At 44.0% G+C, this 20,048-nt stretch overlaps 1 protein-coding gene across 2 annotated transcripts in view; it reads left to right on the top strand.

The window, feature by feature from the left end:
* Window positions 1-20,048, top strand: part of LOC110513838 (synaptotagmin-7) — a 166,568-nt gene that overhangs the window by 74,827 nt on the left and 71,693 nt on the right. For both annotated transcript variants that reach the window (XM_090214564.1, XM_090214561.1), the window contains 3 exons: window positions 10,871-10,973; window positions 13,106-13,225; window positions 13,380-13,527. In XM_090214564.1, coding sequence (XP_090070690.1) covers window positions 10,871-10,973; window positions 13,106-13,225; window positions 13,380-13,527 — 371 coding nt within the window. The remainder of the gene's footprint in view (window positions 1-10,870; window positions 10,974-13,105; window positions 13,226-13,379; window positions 13,528-20,048) is intronic.

The raw sequence follows: 20,048 nt of genomic DNA, 5'->3' as shown, positions 1-20,048 counted from the left end.
GGACAACATTACATTATAGAGAACAGGACAACATTATAGAGAACAGGACAACATTATAGAGAACAGGACAACATTATAGAGAACAGGACAACATTATAGAGAACAGGACAACATTATAGAGAACAGGACAACATTACATTATAGAGGACAGGACAACATTATAGAGAACAGGACAACAATACATTATAGAGGACAGGACAACATTACATTATAGAGAAAAGGACAACATTATAGAGAACAGGACAACATTATAGAGAACAGGACAACATTATAGAGAACAGGACAACATTATAGAGAACAGGACAACATTATTGAGAACAGGACAACATTATAGAGAACAGGACAACATTACATTATAGAGAACAGGACAACATTACATTATAGAGAAAAGGACAACATTATAGAGAACAGGACAACATTATAGAGAACAGGACAACAGTATAGAGAACAGGACAACATTATAGAGAACAGGACAACATTATAGAGAACAGGACAACATTATAGAGGTAATGTTAAAAGGAGAGCAGTATGAAGTCTGTGGAAGGAGATTGCACTCTGATCCACTAGTTAAGACAGGGGGAAAGATTTGTATTTATTATGGATCCCCATTACCTGCTGCCAAGTCCCTCAGGCCCCTACTCCACCACTACCACATATCTACAGTACTACATACATGTGTATGTGTGTGGATTCTTCAAATTATGTTTGTGCTGCTTCACAGTCCCTGCTGTTCCATAAGGTGTATTTTTATCTGTTTTTTAAATGTGATTCTACTGCTGCATCAGTTACCTGATGTGGAATAGAGTTCCATGTAGTCATGGCTCTATGTAGTACTGTGGAATAGAGTTCCATGTAGTCATGGCTCTATGTAGTACTGTGGAATAGAGTTCCATGTATTCATGGCTCTATGTAGTACTGTGGAATAGAGTTCCATGTAGTCATGGCTCTATGTAGTGCTGTGGAATAGAGTTCCATGTAGTCATGGCTCTATGTAGTGCTGTGGAATAGAGTTCCATGTAGTCATGGCTCTATGTAGTACTGTGGAATAGAGTTCCATGTAGTCATGGCTCTATGTAGTGCTGTGGAATAGAGTTCCATGTAGTCATGGCTCTATGTAGTGCTGTGCGCCTCCCACAGTCTGTTCTGGACTTGGGGACTGTGAAGAGACCTCTTGTGTCTTGTCTTGTGCGGTATGCATGGGTGTCCAAGCTGTGCCCCAGTAGTTCAAACAGACAGCTCAGTGCATTCAACATGTCAATACCTCTCACAAATACAAGTAGGGATGAAGTCAATCTCTCCTCCACTTTGAGCCAGGAGAGATTGACATGCATATTATTAATATTAGCTCTCTGTCTACATTTAAGGGCCAGCCTTGCTGCCCTGTTCTGAGACAATTGTAATTTAAGTCCTTTTTTGTGGCACCTGACCACACAACTGAACAGTAGTCCAGGTGCGACAAAACTAGGGCCTGTAGGACCTGCCTTGTTAATAATGCTGTTAAGAATGGAGAGCAGCACTTAATTATGGACAGACTTCTCCCCATCTTAGCTACTGTTGTATCAATATGTTTTGACCATGACAGTTTAAAATCCAGGGTCACTCCAAGCAGTTTAGTCACCTCAACTTGCTCAATTTCCACATAATTTATTACAAGATGTAGTTGAGGTTTAGGGTTTAGTGAATGATTTATCCCAAATACAATGTTTTTAGTTGTAGAAATATGTAGGACTAACTTATTCCTTACTACCCATTCTGAAACTAACTGCAGCTCTTTGTTGAGTGTTGCAGTCATTTCAGTCGCTGTAGTAGCTGACGTGTATAGTGTTGAGTCATCCTCATACATAGACACACTGGCTTTACTCAAAGTCAGTGGCATGTCATTAGTAAAGATTGAAAAAAGTAAATGGGCCTAGACAGCTGCCCTGGGGAATTCCTGATTCTACCTGGATTATGTTGGAGAGGCTTCCATTAAAAAACACCCTCTGTGTTCTGTTAGACAGGTAACTCTTTATCCACATTATAGCAGGGGGTGTAAAGCCATAACAAAAACGTTTTGCCAGCAGCAGACTATGATCGATAATGTCAAAATCCGCACTGAAGTCTAACAAAACAGCCTCCACAATCTTTTTATCATCAATTTCTCTCAGCCAGTCATCAGTCATTTGTGTAAGTGCTGTGCTTGTGGAATGTCCTTCTATAAGCGTGTTGAAAGTCTGTTGTCAATTTGTTTACTGTGACATAGCATTGTAATGTATCTGGTCAAACACCATTTTTTCCAGAAGTTTACTAAGGGTTGTTAACAGGCTGATTGGTCGGCTATTTGAGCCAGTAAAGGGGGCTTTACTATTCTTGGTTAGTGGAATGACTTTTGCTTCCCTCCAGACCTGAGGGCACAGCTCTCTAGTAGGCTTAAATTGAAGATATGGCAAATAGGAGTGGCAATATCGTCCGCTATTATCCTTAGTAATTTTCTATCCACGTTGTCAGATCCCGGTGGCATGTAATAATTTTTTACCTCTTCCACGCTGACTTTAAGGAATTCAAAATTACAATTCTTGTCTTCCATAATTTGGTCAGATATACTTGGATGCGAAGTGTCAGCATTTGTTGCTGGCATGTCATACCTAAATTTGCTAATCTTGCCAATGAAAAATCATTAAAGTAGTTGGCAATATCAGTTGGTTTTGTGATGAATGAGCCATCTGATTCAATGAATGATGGAGCTGAGTTTGCCTTTTTTCCCTAATTTAAGATGCTCCAAAGCTTTTTACTGCCATTCTTTATGTCATTTATCTGTGTTTCATAGTTTATGTTCTTCTTCTTTTATTCAGTTTAGTCAAATGATTCCTCCATTTGCAAAACGTTTGCCAATCGGTTGTGCAGCCAGACTTATTTGCTATTCCTTTTGCCTCATTCCTCTCAACCATACAATTTTTCAATTCTTCATCGATTTAGCAGTTTTTACATTCATTTTCTTATTGGGTGCATGCTTATTAGTCTAGAGGCGAAAGAAACGCACACCTATTTAGGTGAGGTGCTGGCTAGGGAACCGGAACAGTTGAAGAGCACTCTAGGAGCTCAAGATGCAACAATATTTATGTCCAATGTTTCGACAGACCAGCTGTCTTCATCAGGGTAGAAAGACAAACACTGCGGGGTGATTAATCTGACTATTTTTGTACCCCCTCTCCTTGAATTTTCTTTGCATCTCAGCCATACTTCTGTCGAAATCGGATTTGTTTTTTTTACAAATTATTTTGATTCGACAGAATTAGCTGTAGGGCCAAACCATTTTTCAAGGGAAGTGGGTGACAACTATCAGCCCTCAACAAACTGTTACGATCTGTAGGTTTCCTTTAAAGATCAGTGTTTAGAACATTATCTTCACACAAGATCAGAAGATCAAGGAAACTGATTTGACGTGTATCAGATTACATAGTACATCTCAGATGCTCAGAACAGGAGTTAAGAAAAGCATGGAATGCCTGGAGCTGTTTGGCATCACCCCTCCATAGAACACAAATATCATCAATATACCGTTTCCAAATAATGATGTTATGCAAGAAATCATTTTTGAAAGGATTGAAAATTGACTGTTTCTCCATGTAACCCACATACAAATTAGCATAGTTAGGAGCCATGGGGGATCCCATAGCAGTACCCTTCGTCTGAATAAAGAAATCATTTAGAAACATGAAGTAGTTGTGTGTGAGTACCATTTCAGCCAATGTTATAATGCAGCATTGGAAGGTAGTTCATTAGGGTCACGTTGCAGAAGAAAATGTTCCATAGCTTCAATACCGCCCTCCAATAATATAGTTCATACTACTGGTGTCCTTTACAAAGGAGGGGAGCTGTTCTGAGACCATACTGCTGGTGTCCTTTAGGAGGGGAGCTGTTCTGAGACCATACTGCTGGTGTCCTTTACAAAGGAGGGGAGCTGTTCTGATACCATACTGCTGGTGTCCTTTACAAAGGAGGGGAGCTGTTCTGAGACCATACTGCTGGTGTCCTTTAGGAGGGGAGCTGTTCTGAGACCATACTGCTGGTGTCCTTTAGGAGGGGAGCTGTTCTGAGACCATACTGCTGGTGTCCTTTACAAAGGAGGGGAGCTGTTCTGAGACCATACTGCTGGTGTCCTTTACAAAGGAGGGGAGCTGTTTTGAGACCATACTGCTGGTGTCCTTTAGGAGGGGAGCTGTTCTGAGACCATACTGCTGGTGTCCTTTAGGAGGGGAGCTGTTCTGAGACCATACTGCTGGTGTCCTTTAGGAGGGGAGCTGTTCTGAGACCATACTGCTGATGTCCTTTACAAAGGAGGGGAGCTGTTCTGAGACCATACTGCTGATGTCCTCTAGGAGGGGAGCTGTTCTGAGACCATACTGCTGGTGTCCTTTAGGAGGGGAGCTGTTCTGAGACCATACTGCTGGTGTCCTTTAGGAGGGGAGCTGTTCTGAGACCATACTGCTGGTGTCCTTTAGGAGGAGAGCTGTTCTGAGACCATACTGCTGGTGTCCTTTAGGAGGGGAGCTGTTCTGAGACCATACTGCTGGTGGAGGAGATAGATAGCTAGCTAGCTAGCAGGGGTTATAATGAATGGATGAGATAGATAGCTAGCTAGCAGGGGTTATATTGACTAGAGGAGATAGATAGATAGCTTGCAGGGGTTATAATGAATGGAGGAGATAGATAGCTAGCTAGCTAGCAGGGGTTATAATGAATGGGGGAGATAGATAGCTAGCTAGCTAGCAGGGGTTATAATGAATGGTTGAGATAGCTAGCTAGCATGGGTTATAATGAATGGTTGAGATAGATAGCTAGGGACCAGAAGGCCCCACAAAAATAGTAAACAAACTAAAATTAGTCCCCACAAGAAAATAGTATATTCTTAGGGGGTTTAGGGTTAAGGAATTAACAATTGGCCCAGCGTCGTCCGGGTTTGGCCAGGGTAGGCCTTCATTGTAAATTAGAATTTGTCGTTAACTGACTTGCCTAGTCAAATAAATTATTAATTATTTATGTATTTATGTTATTCAGGGTTAGGGTTAGGTTTAGGGTTTAAGGAAAATATGATTTTGAATGGGAATCAATTGTGTGTCCCCACAGGGTTAGTTAAACAAGACTGTGTGTGTATGTGAGTGTGTGTGCCTCCGTGTGTGTTCCTGATCATGTGTGTTTGGGGGGCATGGAGCTATGGCTGGATGGAGGATTGGAGGGATGGCTGGATGGAGGATTGGAGGGATGGCTGGATGGAGGATTGGAGGGATGGAGGGATGACTGGATGGCAGGATGGAGGGATGGCTGGGTGGAGGGATGACTGGGTGGAGGGAGGGATGGCTGCAGGGATGGATGGCTGGATGGAGGGATGGAGGGAGGGATGGATGGAAGGAGGGATGGATGGCAGGATGGAGGGATGGCAGGATGGAGGGATGGATGGAGGGATGGATGGCACGATGGAGGGATGGCTGGATGGAGGGAAGGATGGAGGGATGGATGGCAGGATGGAGGGATGGCTGGATGGAGGGAAGGATGGCTGGATGGATGGAGGGATGTATGGATGGCAGGATGGAGGGATGGCTAGATGGAGGGATAGCTGGATGGAAGGATGACTGGATGGAAGCATGATGGAGGGATGGATGGCTGGATGGATGGATGACTAGATGGAGGGATGACTGGATGGAGGGATGGATGACTGGATGGAGGGATGACTGGTTGGAGGGATGACTGGGTAGAGGGAGGATGGAGGGATGGCTGGATGGCAGGATGGAGGGATGGAGGGATGACTGGATGGAGGGATGGATGGCTGTGTTTCTCATGTCTTTCCTCAGCCTAGAGGAGTCTCTCTTTTCCCCCTCTTCCCCTCTGTCTTGGAGCTACTGTCCCTCTCTCTCGCTGGTTCAGGTAAAACACAGGATAGTATCACAGGTCAAGCCACCCCCCCCCCCCTCCCTCCCCCGCCGCCTGCTCCCTCCATGTCCCCCTGTGTGTGTGATCTCCTGTATCCCTGCAAGGCTTATACCTGTCATGTATCTTCCTCTTATTTGGTTGATTGTTCTCAATGTTTCTACCTGCCTTCACCCTTCTCCTTCTCTCCCACCTCTCCCTCAACCACCCCCCAAACTCCCATATAAATGGCCTGTGTTTCTAGAGCCGTTGCTATGCCAACCGCCCTACTTTCTGTGGCTTGCGCTGTGGGAGCAGCTGACGGTCCTATCAGAACTTTTGTTCACTCTGCCTCCTCATGGTTACCATCGACTACTGCAGCCCTGGCAACAACCACATTTAGAGCCTCCCCTGATATCATCTCCCTCGTGGTTGATGTTGTGTTCTCCACGGAAGACCGAAAGCTTTGGCAGGGGGAACAACAGTCAAAGGAGCAAAATAACAGAAATAACAGCCAACCATATTGTCAGATGATCAGCTATAATTTGAACAGAAAAGCTTTAGATAAAAAATCTGCATAGTCATTCATGTATTACTGTTCTTTGGTGGAATTGTGGAGAAAAAAAAATTGGTATTGATCCAACACAATCCTTTCTAGACAGAGCACCATTTCTAAAGTTCTTCTCATAGTTGGAGGAGGTGTGCTCTATCCATTATCCATTAATGCTCATTCAATCAATCAATCAATCAATCAATCAAAGGTATTGATAGAGCCCTTTTTACAACATCAGTTGTCGCATTCAATAAACTGCATGTGTGGAGCCAGTGCTAATGAACTAGAGGAAGAACATCTAGAGAGCTCTCTGCTTCCTGTTCTACACATCCCCTGGAGGAAGAACATCTAGAGACAGCTCTCTGCTTCCTGTTCTGCACATCCCCTAGAGGAAGAACATCTAGAGACAGCTCTCTGCTTCCTGTTCTGCACATCCCCTAGAGGAAGAACATCTAGAGACAGCGCTCTGCTTCCTGTTCTACACATCCCCTAGAGGAAGAACATCTAGAGACAGCTCTCTGCTTCCTGTTCTACACATCCCCTAGAGGAAGAACATCTAGAGACAGCTCTCTGCTTCCTGTTCTACACACACCTTTCTGAGCCCCAGTAACCCCTAACATCAGTCAGCCTGTAGGCATCACTCTGCCTGTCAAGTCTGGTGTTGTACATCAGGCTGGATGTAGAGGGAGTACAGTGACATTGTCCCTTGCTGCTGCTCTCGGGGCAGTTTTGTGTATTTTCCCCACTAATGTTTAAGTTTAGGATTGGGGGAGGGGAAGCTGATCCTGGACCACCTTTGGTGGTAAACTTTACCCCAGAGGGATTGTAGAGCAGGAGCAAAGCTGGTAGGTTATTGCTATTATTGCTATTATTACTATTGCTCAGCTTTTCACCTGAACCTGAGAATGCTCTGTCCTGATGCGTCATCTAGCTCACCGTCACAGATCCTAACATCAGTCAGCCTGGAGGCATCAGTCAGCCTGGAGGTGTCAGTCAGCCTGGAGGCATCAGTCAGCCTGGAGGAAAACCCTAGACAAGGAAAAAACACACATATCACCCTCGTCACACCCTGACCTAACCAAAATAATAAAGAAAACAAAGATAACTAAGGTCAGGGCATGACTTTTGTTTCCCCCCACCCCCCAAAGGTTCGGCCGCAAACGTAAACCTATATGGGAGGGTCTGGGTGGGCATCTAACCTCGGTGGCGGTTCTGGTTCTGGACGCCGTCCCTGGGACACTGTAGGGTCCACTCATTCAGAGTGGTCTTACTCCCTCATTATTCAGAATAAAAGCCTGAAACAATTTCTAAAGACTGTTGACATCTAGTGGAAGCCATGAGAAGTGCAATTTGAGTCCTAAATCAATGCATACTGTAATGGCATTCAATAGAAAACTACAAACATAAATAAAATCCCACTTCCTGGATGGATTATTCTCAGATTTTCGCCTGCCAAATAATTTCTGTTATACTCACAGACATTATTTTAACAGTTTTGGAAACGTTAGAGTGTTCTCTATCCAAATCTACCAATTACATGCATATCCTAGCTTCTGGGCCTGAGTAGAAGGCAGTTTACTTTGGGCACGCTTTTCATCCGGAGGTGAAAATAGTGCCCCCTACCCTAGTGAAGTTAAACAGTTGACACACCTCCTCCTCCCTTCCTCTCTCTCTCTGTTTCTGTCACTGGTCCAAGTGTCTGTCTGCTTGTTTGTCCGTCTGCCTGGCTGTCTCTCTGTCTGCTTGTCTGTCCATCTGCCTCTATGTCAGTATTTTTGAGACCTACTTCTGTCTGTGTCTTCTTCAAATTACACAAAACCTACAGTTCAATACACCTTTAAATAAACATCCTCAGAATTGTAGGTGAACAGAATTCTGGACAGACAGACAGACCGTTTTTGGGGTCGTTGCTTGTATCCTTCCTGTCCCAAGGCATTGCCCTCACTCTCTAAGAGGTACCAGAGTGACACCTGTGTACATTTGATATATGATATATGGTATATCATATATGATATATGGTAAATGATATATGCACGTCACCAATGCCAGATCTGGGGTGCGTTCAGTTCGATTAAACTTTTGGTTCGTTGCGTGACGGTTTGTCCTCAACGACCCGTTTCCCCAAAACAGTGCTCACCGTTCTACAACAGCCTTTGTGGTACGTGATCAATGTGAATGTTTGAAATTACCTGAGCAGCACTCACTCAATCTCCCTCTGGGCCACTATAATCACACCGTCATTCAACTGGTCGTTCAGGACAGTACCTTTTTCATTGAATTAAACATTGCGCACTGTTCTGTTGTGCTGAACGCTATGATCCCGCCTTCACATGCCCCACCTTTAGAGTGTTATACTTCCTGGGTCTGGACCAATCATATGTCAGTATTAAAATGGATATAAGTACTCCACTGATACACAATTGGTATCATTCCATTATTAATTTCTCCATCTTCTGTAACACTCTAAATGTGTGATTTTCTTTTGATGTACGATTCTCCTCTCCTGTCTTTTTGTGTTTTGTGTGAAATTATGTTTGTGTATGCTCTATCTATCTATCTATCTATCTATCTATCTATCTATCTATCTATCTATCTATCTATCTATCTATCTATCTATCTATCTATCTATCTATCTATCTATCTATCTATCTATCTATCTATCTATCTATCTATCTATCTATCTATCTCTCTCTCTCTCTCTCTCTCTCTCTCTCTCTCTCTCTCTCTCTCTCTCTCACTCTCTCACTCTCTCTCTCTCTGCGTTTATCTCTCTGTATCTCTCTCTCTTAATTGCTCTCTCTCTGTTGCTCTCTCTCTGTTGTGCTCTCTCTCTGTTGCGCTCTCTCTGTATCTCTTTCTCTGTTGCTCTCTTTCTCTTTTGTGCTCTCTCTGTATCTCTCCCTCTCTCTCTCGATTGCTCTCTCTTTCTCTCTCTCTGTTTCGCTCTCTCTAAATAGCTCTTGTTGTTGGTCTCTGTTTCTTTCTGTGACTAATCTTATCTCTGTTTTGCTCTTTCTCTTTCTCCCTCTTGTAGCCTCTTCTTTCCTCCTGACTTCTTCCTATCAGACAAAAGCATTTCTGCTTTCCTTCGTTTTCCTTCCTTTCTTTCTTGCAGCTCAGTTCTTCTCCAATGTGCTGCTGTTTGTTGATATGTCACTCCTGGGTTTCTGTTTGTTGGTTCTGTAACCTTTAACCTTTGTTGATGCTATTAATGCTGTTGATTCTCTTCTGATACAGATGAATGTTCATCTGGTTTATACTTCTTTATACTTTGTTCTTTCTTTCATTCTTCGTACCTCCGTCTGTCTTCTCTGCAGCATCTATCATTTCTTTCTCTCCCCCTCCTCTCCTGTTGTGTACATTTGTTTGAAATGTTTTTATGTTTATTTTCCTGCCGTTGTTCGGTAGATGTTTTATAATGATATTCTTTAAGGTTTTTGACCCAGAATGTGTTGCAACTGAAGGGTGTTGATTTGCAGTAGAAGCCTCTAAGTGGTAGTTTACACTGCGGATACTGGCTTGGAAGAACCCTACATTCTCTCTCTCTGTTTAACGCACACACACACACACACACACACTCACACACACACACACACACACACACACACACACACACACACACACACACACACACACACACACACACACACACACACACATACACACACACACACACACACACACACACACACACACACACACACTACAATGTCATCTGGTCCTGTACATGTCTGTCTATGTTACTTTCCATGTCTCTCTTTGTTACTATACTTGTCTGTCTCCTTTGTGTGTATTGGGGGTTAGGGGGTTTCACCATTAAACTAAGTTGCATGGGTATGATTTGTAGGAGCTAACGTCTCTGTGTATCCCAGACAGTAACAATCTTAAAACCAGACAGGGCTCTTACATTAAATATTCAGGATTGACACACCCTGGGCCTGAATCCATCGCTGGGCCCGTTCCATCCCTGAGCCTGACTCCATCCCTGAGCCTGACTCAATCCCTGGGCCTGAATCCATCCCTGGGCCAGAATCAATCCCTGGGCCTGACTCCATCCCTGGGCCTGAATCAATCCCTGGGCCTGACTCCATCCCTGGGCCAGACTCAATCCCTGGGCCTGAATCCATCCCTGGGCCAGAATCAATCCCTGGGCCTGACTCCATCCCTGGGCCTGAATCAATCCCTGGGCCTGACTCCATCCCTGGGCCTGACTCAATCCCTGGGCCTGACTCAATCCCTGGGCCTGACTCAATCCCTGGGCCTGACTCAATCCCTGGGCCTGACTCCATCCCTGGGCCTGCGTGTTTTAGAAGTCACCTCGTCCCTGAACCTCTCTCTCTTTCTGTGGAGTATGGTCTAGCTGCAGTCAGACTCCCACCGCCTGCTTGGCTCCTGCCCTCAGCCCTGTGGTCACCCTGTCCTCTCTCTCTACAGGGGCGTGGGCAACAAGCCATGCAACAGTCCCAAGGGCCACCCCCCCGACGGACATTCCTCAGTCACCGATCTGGCCAACTCTCTCACCGGAGACATGGTCATGGTAAGACAACTTTTGTTGTAAGTTGGATAAACGCCCATGTAGTAACTAGGGTTCTATTTGGAACACAACCCTGATGACTTGCTCCTGAGAGAGAGAGAGAGAGAGAGGGAGAGAGAGAGAGAGAGAGAGAGAGAGAGAGAGAGAGAGAGAGAGAGAGAGAGAGAGAGAGAGAGAGAGGGAGAGAGAGAGAGAGGGAGAAGTAGAGGGGGAGAGAAAGAGAGAGATGGAGAAGGGAAGAGAAGAGAAAGATGGAGAGGCTGGCTCCCATCACCTCCACTCTCCACTCCCGCTGTCTATAGTCATCAAAGGGCTGTGTGTGTGGGAGGGTGGTGTGTGTACACGTGCCTGCATGCCTGAGTATATACAGTGCCTTGCGAAAGTATTCTGCCCCCTTGAACTTTGCGACCTTTTGCCACATTTCAGGCTTCAAACATAAAGATATAAAACTGTATTTTTTTGTGAAGAATCAACAACATGTGGGACACAATCATGAAGTGGAACGACATTTATTGGATATTTCAAACGTTTTTAACAAATCAAAAACTGAAAAATTGGGCGTGCAAAATTATTCAGCCCCTTTACTTTCAGTGCAGCAAACTCTCTCCAGAAGTTCAGTGAGGATCTCTGAATGATCCAATGTTGACCTAAATGACTAATGATGATAAATACAATCCACCTGTGTGTAATCAAGTCTCCGTATAAATGCACCTGCACTGTGATAGTCTCAGAGGTCCGTTAAACGCGCAGAGAGCATCATGAAGAACAAGGAACACACCAGGCAGGTCCGAGATACTGTTGTGAAGAAGTTTAAAGCCAGATTTGGATACAAAAAGATTTCCCAAGCTTTAAACATCCCAAGGAGCACTGTGCAAGCGATAATATTGAAATGGAAGGAGTATCAGACCACTGCAAATCTACCAAGACCTGGCCGTCCCTCAACTTTCAGCTCATACAAGGAGAAGACTGATCAGAGATGCAGCCAAGAGGCCCATGATCACTCTGGATGAACTGCAGAGATCTACAGCTGAGGTGGGAGACTCTGTCCATAGGACAACAATCAGTCGTATATTGCACAAATCTGGCCTTTATGGAAGAGTGGCAAGAAGAAAGCCATTTCTTAAAGATATCCATAAAAAGTGTAGTTTAAAGTTTGCCACAAGCCACCTGGGAGACACACCAAACATGTGGAAGAAGGTGCTCTGGCCAGATGAAACCAAAATTGAACTTTTTGGCAACAATGCAAAACGTTATGTTTGGCGTAAAAGCAACACAGCTCACACTCTGAACACACCATCCCCACTGTCAAACATGGTGGTGGCAGCATCATGGTTTGGGCCTGCTTTTCTTCAGCAGGGACAGGGAAGATGGTTAAAATTGATGGGAAGATGGATGGAGCCAAATACAGGACCATTCTGGAAGAAAACCTGATGGAGTCTGCAAAAGACCTGAGACTGGGACGGAGATTTGTCTTCCAACAAGACAATGATCCAAAACATAAAGCAAAATCTACAATGGAATGGTTCAAAAATAAACATGTCCAGGTGTTAGAATGGCCAAGTCAAAGTCCAGACCTGAATCCAATCGAGAATCTGTGGAAAGAACTGAAAACTGCTGTTCACAAATGCTCTCCATCCAACCTCACTGAGCTCGAGCTGTTTTGCAAGGAGGAATGGGAAAAAAATTCAGTCTCTCGATGTGCAAAACTGATAGAGACATACCCCAAGCGACTTACAGCTGTAATCGCAGCAAAAGGTGACGCTACAAAGTATTAACTTTAAGGGGGCTGAATAATTTTGCACGCCCAATTTTTCAGTTTTTGATTTGTTAAAAAAGTTTGAAATATTCAATAAATGTCGTTCCACTTCATGATTGTGTCCCACTTGTTGTTGATTCTTCACAAAAAAATACAGTTTTATATCTTTATGTTTGAAGCCTGAAATGTGGCAAAAGGTCGCAAAGTTCAAGGGGGCCGAATACTTTCGCAAGGCACTGTAGTTGAATCCTAAAACACTTCTCTCCCTGCTCCTGGTGTTAATCCTCCATGATTTTACTATCACGTTTTTGTTTTTATATGTGTGTTAAATTGTCAAAAAACAAACCAAAATCTAAATTCCACCTCTCCCCCCCATTAGCTGTCCCCGGGATCAGAGGATGACGATGGTGAAGGTGCTGTCAGTGAGAAGCTGGGACGGATCCAGTTCTCTGTTGGTTACAGCTTCCAGGACTCCACTCTTACCGTCAAGATCCTAAAGGTATCGGTGGCTCTATGTATCTCAGTTGTAAAGCCGGAATCATCCGTTTGATTCCTGCTGAGGACACTTTTGCGAAATTTTATGCAAAATTGTAAGTTGGATAAAAGTGCCAGTCACTTTTATGGCATATGTTGTTACAATTATTATTATGAAGGGCCAGGAGCTACCAGCCAAGGACTTCTCTGGGACCTCTGACCCCTTCGTCAAAATCTACCTGCTGCCTGACAAGAAGCACAAACTGGAGACCAAGATCAAGAGGAAGAACCTCAACCCTCACTGGAACGAGACCTTCCTGTTCGAAGGTACATTTACATGCTCTTCTCAATGCTCTCCTCAATGCTCTTCTCAATGCCCTTCTCAATGCCCTCCTCAATGCCCTCCTCAATGCTCTCCTCAATGCTCTCCTCAATGCTCTCCTCAATGCTCTTCTCAATGCTCTTCTCAATGCTCTTCTCAATGCTCTTCTCAATGCTCTCCTCAATGGGGATTTACATGCTCTTCTCAATGCTTTACTCAATGCTCTCCTCAATGCTCTCCTCAATGCTCTCCTCAATGCTCTCCTCAGTGCTCTTCTCAATGGGGATTTACATGCTCTCCTCAATGCCATCCTCAATGCCATCCTCAATGCTCTCCTCAATGCTCTCCTCAATGCTCTCCTCAATGCTCTCCTCAATGCTCTTAATGCTCTCAATATTTTTTTCAATGCTCTTCTCAATGTATTTGCTATATTTTATGAAGTGTACACTCGTTCGGCAGAAGCCATAGTCATATGGGTCGAAATGAATTAAGGTTGAGGGTTAGGTTAAGGTTAGCTTTAGGAACGAGGATTAGGTTAAGGTTAGGTTTAGGAACGAGGGTTAGGTTAAGGTTAGGTTTAGGAATGGGGGTTAGGTTAAGGTTAGGTTTAGGAATGAGGTTTAGGTTAAGATTAGGTTTAGGAAAAAAGGTTAAATTTAGTTTTAGGAACTAGGGGTAGGTTAAGGTTGGGTTAAAGTTTGGTTTAGGAATGAGGGTTAGGTTAAGGTTAGATTTAGGAATGAGGGTTAGGTTAAGATTAGGGTTAGGTTTAGGAATGAGGGTAAGGTTAAGGTGGGGGTTATGATGGCACCAACAGAAATGGTCGCCCTGTCGCTAGCTCCTAGCCAACTTGCCAGTATTTGATTTTTTTTGTGTGTTACAACTTACATTATTTGCTTAGAACATTTCTCACATTATTACCTACATCCAATTCCGAGTATTTTACTCACTAATGGTACTGTAACATACACTGTTTCACGGAAACTTGGCTCTCTCAGGATATACTTTCTGAGTCCTTACAGCCAGTTGGGTTCTGAGTTCATATCGTAGACAGGAATAAGGGTGGGGGTGTGTTTCATGATTAACTACTCATGGTGTGATTGTGATAACATACAGGAACCCCCGACCTAGAATACCTCACAATCAAATGCCGACCGTATTACCTCCCAAGATAATTATCTTCAGTTATAGTCACAGCCGTGTATATTCCCCCTCAAGCCGAAACCAAGACGGCCCTTAAAAGAACTTCACTGGACTTTATGCAAACTGGAAACCACATATCCTGAGGCTGCATTTATTGTAGCTGGGAATTTTAACAAAGAACATTTGAGAAAAACGCTACCGAAGTTTTATCAACACATTGACTGTAGTACTCGCGCTGCTAAAACACTCGACTACTGCTACTCCAACTTCCGGGATGCCTACAAGGCCCTCCCCCGCCCTCCCTTCGGCAAATCTGACATGACTTCATCTTGCTCCTCCCTTCCTATAGGCAGAAACTCAAATAGGAAGCACCCATGCTAAGGACAATTCAACACTGGTCTGACCAATCGGAAGATGGAGATGTTGTACCCGCTGTCACTATTAAAACGTACCCTAACCAGAAACCGTGGATAGATGGCAGCATTTGCGCAAAACTGAAAGCGCGAACCATCGCATTTAACCAAGGCAAGGTGACTGGGAATATGGCATAGTACAAACAGTGTAGTTATTCCCTCCGCAAGGCAAAACATCAGAGACCAAGTGGAGTCGTAATTCAACGGCTCAGACACAAGACGTATGTGGCAGGGTCTACAGACAATCACAGACTACAAAGGGAAAACCAACCATGTCGCGGACACTGACGTCTTGCTTCCGGACCAACTAAACACCTTCTTCGCCCACTTTGAGAATAACACAGCCGACGTGAGTAAGACGTTTAAGCGTGTTAACCCACGCAAGGCTGCCGGCCCAGACGGCATCCATAGCCGCCTCCTCATGTGCAGACCAGCTGTCTGGTGTGTTTACGAACATATTCAATCTCTCACTATCCTAGTCTGCTGTCCCCACATGCTTCAAGATGGCCATCATTGTTCCTGTACCCAAGAAGGCAAAGGTAACTGAACTAAATGACTATCGCCTCATAGTAGTCACTTCTGTCATCATGAAGTGCTTTGAGAGGCTAGTCAAGGATCATATCACCTCTACCTTACCTGTCACCCTAGACCCACTTCAATTTGCTTACCGCCCCAATAGGTCCACAGACAATGTAATCGCCATCACACTGCCCTATCCCATCTCGACAAGAGGAATACCTATGTAAGAGTGCTGTTCATTGACTATAGCGCAGCCTTAAACACCATAACACCTTCCAAGCTCATCATCAAGCTCGAGGCCCTGGGTCTGATCCCCGCCCTATGCAACTGGGTCCTGGACAAAGAAACGGTAAGTACCCGTGGTAAGGACTGTTCAATATAGGTCTGACTAATCAGAATCTATATCCAATTGGTAGTTACAGTCTTGTCCCATCGCTGAAACTCCCCTACGGACTCGGGAGAGTTGAAGATTGAGAGCCATACGTCCTTGGAAACACGACCCTGCCAAACCGCACTGCATCTTGACACACTGCTCGCTTAACCCGGAAGCAAGACGCACCAATGTGTCGGAGAAAACACTGTCCAGCTGGCAACCAAAGTCAGCTTTCAGCTTTCAGGCAAAGGGCCCACCACAAGGAGTCGCTAGAGCTAGATAGGACAAGGAAATTCCGTCCAGCCAAACTCTCTCCTAACCCAGAAATCGAACCCGGGTCTGTAGTGATGCCTTAAGCACTGCGTTGCAGTGGGAGGCTGCTTCAAGATTGTTTTGGTTGGACTCGAATATGTTCTGGGTTGCCTCTGAGAATAACATTGACGTATACACTGACTCAGTGACGGGGTTCATCAGGAAGTGTATAGAGGATGTTGTTCCCACTGTGACTGGGTTCATCAGGAAGTGGATAGAGGATGTTGTTCCCACTGTGACTGGGTTCATCAGGAAGTGGATAGAGGATGTTGTTCCTACTGTGACTGGGTTCATCAGGAAGTGGATAGAGGATGTTGTTCCCACTGTGACTGGGTTCATCAGGAAGTGGATAGAGGATGTTGTTCCTACTGTGACTGGGTTCATCAGGAAGTGGATAGAGGATGTTGTTCACACTGTGACAGGGTTCATCAGGAAGTGGATAGAGGATGTTGTTCCCACTGTGACTGGGTTCATCAGGAAGTGGATAGAGGATGTTGTTCCCACTGTGACTGGGTTCATCAGGAAGTGGATAGAGGATGTTGTTCCCACTGTGACTGGGTTCATCAGGAAGTGGATAGAGGATGTTGTTCACACTGTGACAGGGTTCATCAGGAAGTGGATAGAGGATGTTGTTCCTATAGTGACTGGGTTCATCAGGAAGTGTATAGAGGATGTTGTTCCTACAGCGATGATTAGAACTTATCCAAAAACTGTGGATCGTGCAAAACTGAAGGCCCGAACCACTGCATTTAACCACAGCAAGGTGACTGGGAGCATGGATGAATACAAACAGTCCAGCTATGCCCTCAGTAAGGCAATCAAACAGGCAAAACATCAGTATGTGTACAAAGTGAAGTCACAATTCAACGTCTCAGACATGAGACTTAAAGTGGGAAGACAAGTATGTGAACCCTTTAGAATGACCTGGATTTCTGCATAAATTGGTCATAAAATGTTATCTGATATATGTCACAACAATAGACAGTCTGCTTAAACTAATAGCACACAAACAATTATAATTTTTTATGTCTTTATTGAACACACCGTGTAAACATTCACAGTGCAGGTTGGATGTCAACCCTTGGTTTTAATAACAGGTTGACCCTCCTTTGGCAGCAATAACCTCAACCAAACGTCAGGAGGAATTTTGGACCATTCCTCTTTACAAAACTGTCTCAGTTCCACAATATTCTTGGGATGTCTGGTGTGAACCGCTCTCTTGAGGTCCTGCCACAGCATCTCAATCAAGTGGAGTTAACTGGAACAGTGGGTTAACTGCCTTGTTCCTACCCCACCCAAACCCGCCACCCTATGGGTCTCCCAATCACGGCCGAATGTGATACAGGAAATGAACCAGGGACTGCAGTGATGCCTCTTGCACTGAGATGCAGTAACTTAGCTGAGCCATTCGAGAGGCCAACCTCAGGAGGCTGAAGAAATTCAGCTTGGCCCCTAAGGCCCTCACAAACTTTTACAGATGCACAATTGAAAGCATCCTGTCGGGCTGCATCACAGCCTGGTACAGCAACTGCACCGCCCACAACCGCAAGGCTCTCCAGAGGGTGTTGCAGTCTGCTCAATGCATCACCGGGGGCACACTGTCAGCCCTCCAGGACACATACAGCACCCGATGTCACAGGAAGGCCAAGAAGATCATCAAGGACCTCAGCCACCCGAGCCAAAGCCTGTTCACCCCGTTATAATCCAAAAAGGTGAGGTTGGTACAAGTGCATCAAATCTGGGACCGAGAGACTGAAAAGCAGCTTTGATCTCCATTAACCCGTTAAAGAGCCATCACTAGCCAGGCTCCGACAGGTGCCCTGAACTTAGTCACTGTTACTAGCCGGTGCTGCACCGTAGAGACTGTTGGTTCGTAGTCATTGAACATTGGTCACTTTAATAATGTTCCCATACCGTTTTACCCACTTCATATGTGTATATACTGTTTTCTAGTCAAGGCTCATCCTATATACGGCGCCTTGGGAAAGTATTCAGACCCCTTTACCTTTTCCACGTTGTGTTTCATTACATCCTTATTCTTAAAATAGATTCAATTGTTTTTTTCCCTCATTTTTTCCCTCATTTTTTCCCTCATCCCTCATCGTCCTCTTACTCAGTTGTGCACCGGTGCCTCCCACTCCTCTTTCTATTCTGGTTAGAGCCAGTTTGCACTGTTCTGTGAAGGGGCGTTGTATGAGATCTTCAGTTTCTTAGCAATTTCTGGCATGGAATTGCCTTCATTTCTCAGAACAAGAATAGACTGACGAGTTTCAGAAGAAAGTTCTTTGTTTCTGGTATTTTGAGCCTGTAATCAAATCCACAAATGCTGATCCTCCAGATACTCAACTAGTCTAAAGAAGGCCAGTTTTATTGCTTTTTTAATTAGGACAACCGTTTTCAGCTGCGCTAACGTAATTGCAAAAGGGTTTTCTAATGATCAATTAGCCTTTTAAAATGATGAACTTGGATTAGCTAACACAATGTGCTATTGGAACACAGGAGTGATGGTTGCTGATAATGGGCCTCTGTACCCCTATGTAGATATTCCATTAAAAATCAGCAGTTTCATTTGCAACATTAACAATGTCTACACTGTATTTCTGATACATTTGATGTTATTTTAATGGACAAAAAGTACTTTTCTAAAAAATAAGGGCATTTCTAAGTGACCCCAAACTTTTGAACGGTAGTGTATGTTTTTAAGATTTAGGAATGAACGAGGGTTAGGTTAAGGTGCGGTTATAGTTACGGGTTAGCCACTAGGGTTAGGATAATGGTTAGATTTAGAAACTAGGGTTAAGGTTATGGTTAGGTTTAGGAACGAGGGTTAGGGTTAGGTTTAAGAAAGAGTGTTAGGTTAGGGTTAGGTTTAGGAAAAGGGTTAGGTTAATGTTAGGTTTAGGAACAAGGGTTAGGTTTAGATACTAGGGTTAGGTTAGGTTTAGGAACAAAGTTTAAAGCTTGTTACTTTTTGGGCAACCCGACCAAATTCAAATAGAAATATTAGTTATAGATCTGTCATTCTCATTGAAAGTCAGTTTAAGAAGTGGTAGATCTGGTCTATGTGTGCTATTTCTATGCTTCCCGTTCTTAAGTTCCATCTTTATATCTTTTACTTTCAGCTTCAAACAGCTTAATATTTTTGGTTATGATCAAGCTTTTATTATATATTTCACAGCTGTTTATACGGTGATTCTCTACAATATACTTCCTTGTTTTGTCATGAACTGAAATTAGGCAAACTATTAGAATTAGAAAGCTCTATAGCATTTTGACTTTCAACAGTACAGTATCTCTAATGAAAAGTTGAGAGTCCCCACATAAAGGCAAAATGGGATCCTTTATAGCAAAGATCACACATAGTCAGACAGCATAGACATAATTCATCGTTCAGCTTTGTCTCCTTTCCCAAACCCCAGAACCATAAACCAATCCTCCATATCAACAGGCATATATCAAATTGTCATTTAGATACAACCCACTCTAAATACAAACTCACGGAGAGGAGAGTGAGGCTATAGGTTAAGATAAAAGGGAGCATGAGAATGATTCCAGACACTGCCACCCTCCTTTCCCCACTAGAAAAAGGTAGGGAGTAAAATATATGTTTACACATGATGACACTTTGACCTCTCCCCTCTCTGTGGCCCATGCAACTTAGTTTTGACATAGAACAGATAACTGCAACCTCGCCACAGAATTACACAAAAATACCATTCTGATGAGAAGTAACTTACACCCATTTGATGAATATAAAAACATCTTA

The sequence above is a fragment of the Oncorhynchus mykiss genome, chromosome 2, assembly GCF_057628025.1.
Source record: "Oncorhynchus mykiss isolate SJ-2025 chromosome 2, ASM5762802v1, whole genome shotgun sequence".
Taxonomy (NCBI): Eukaryota; Metazoa; Chordata; class Actinopteri; order Salmoniformes; family Salmonidae; genus Oncorhynchus; species Oncorhynchus mykiss.
Note: the sequence above shows the minus strand (reverse complement) of the source record. Positions and strands in the feature narration are given on the sequence as shown.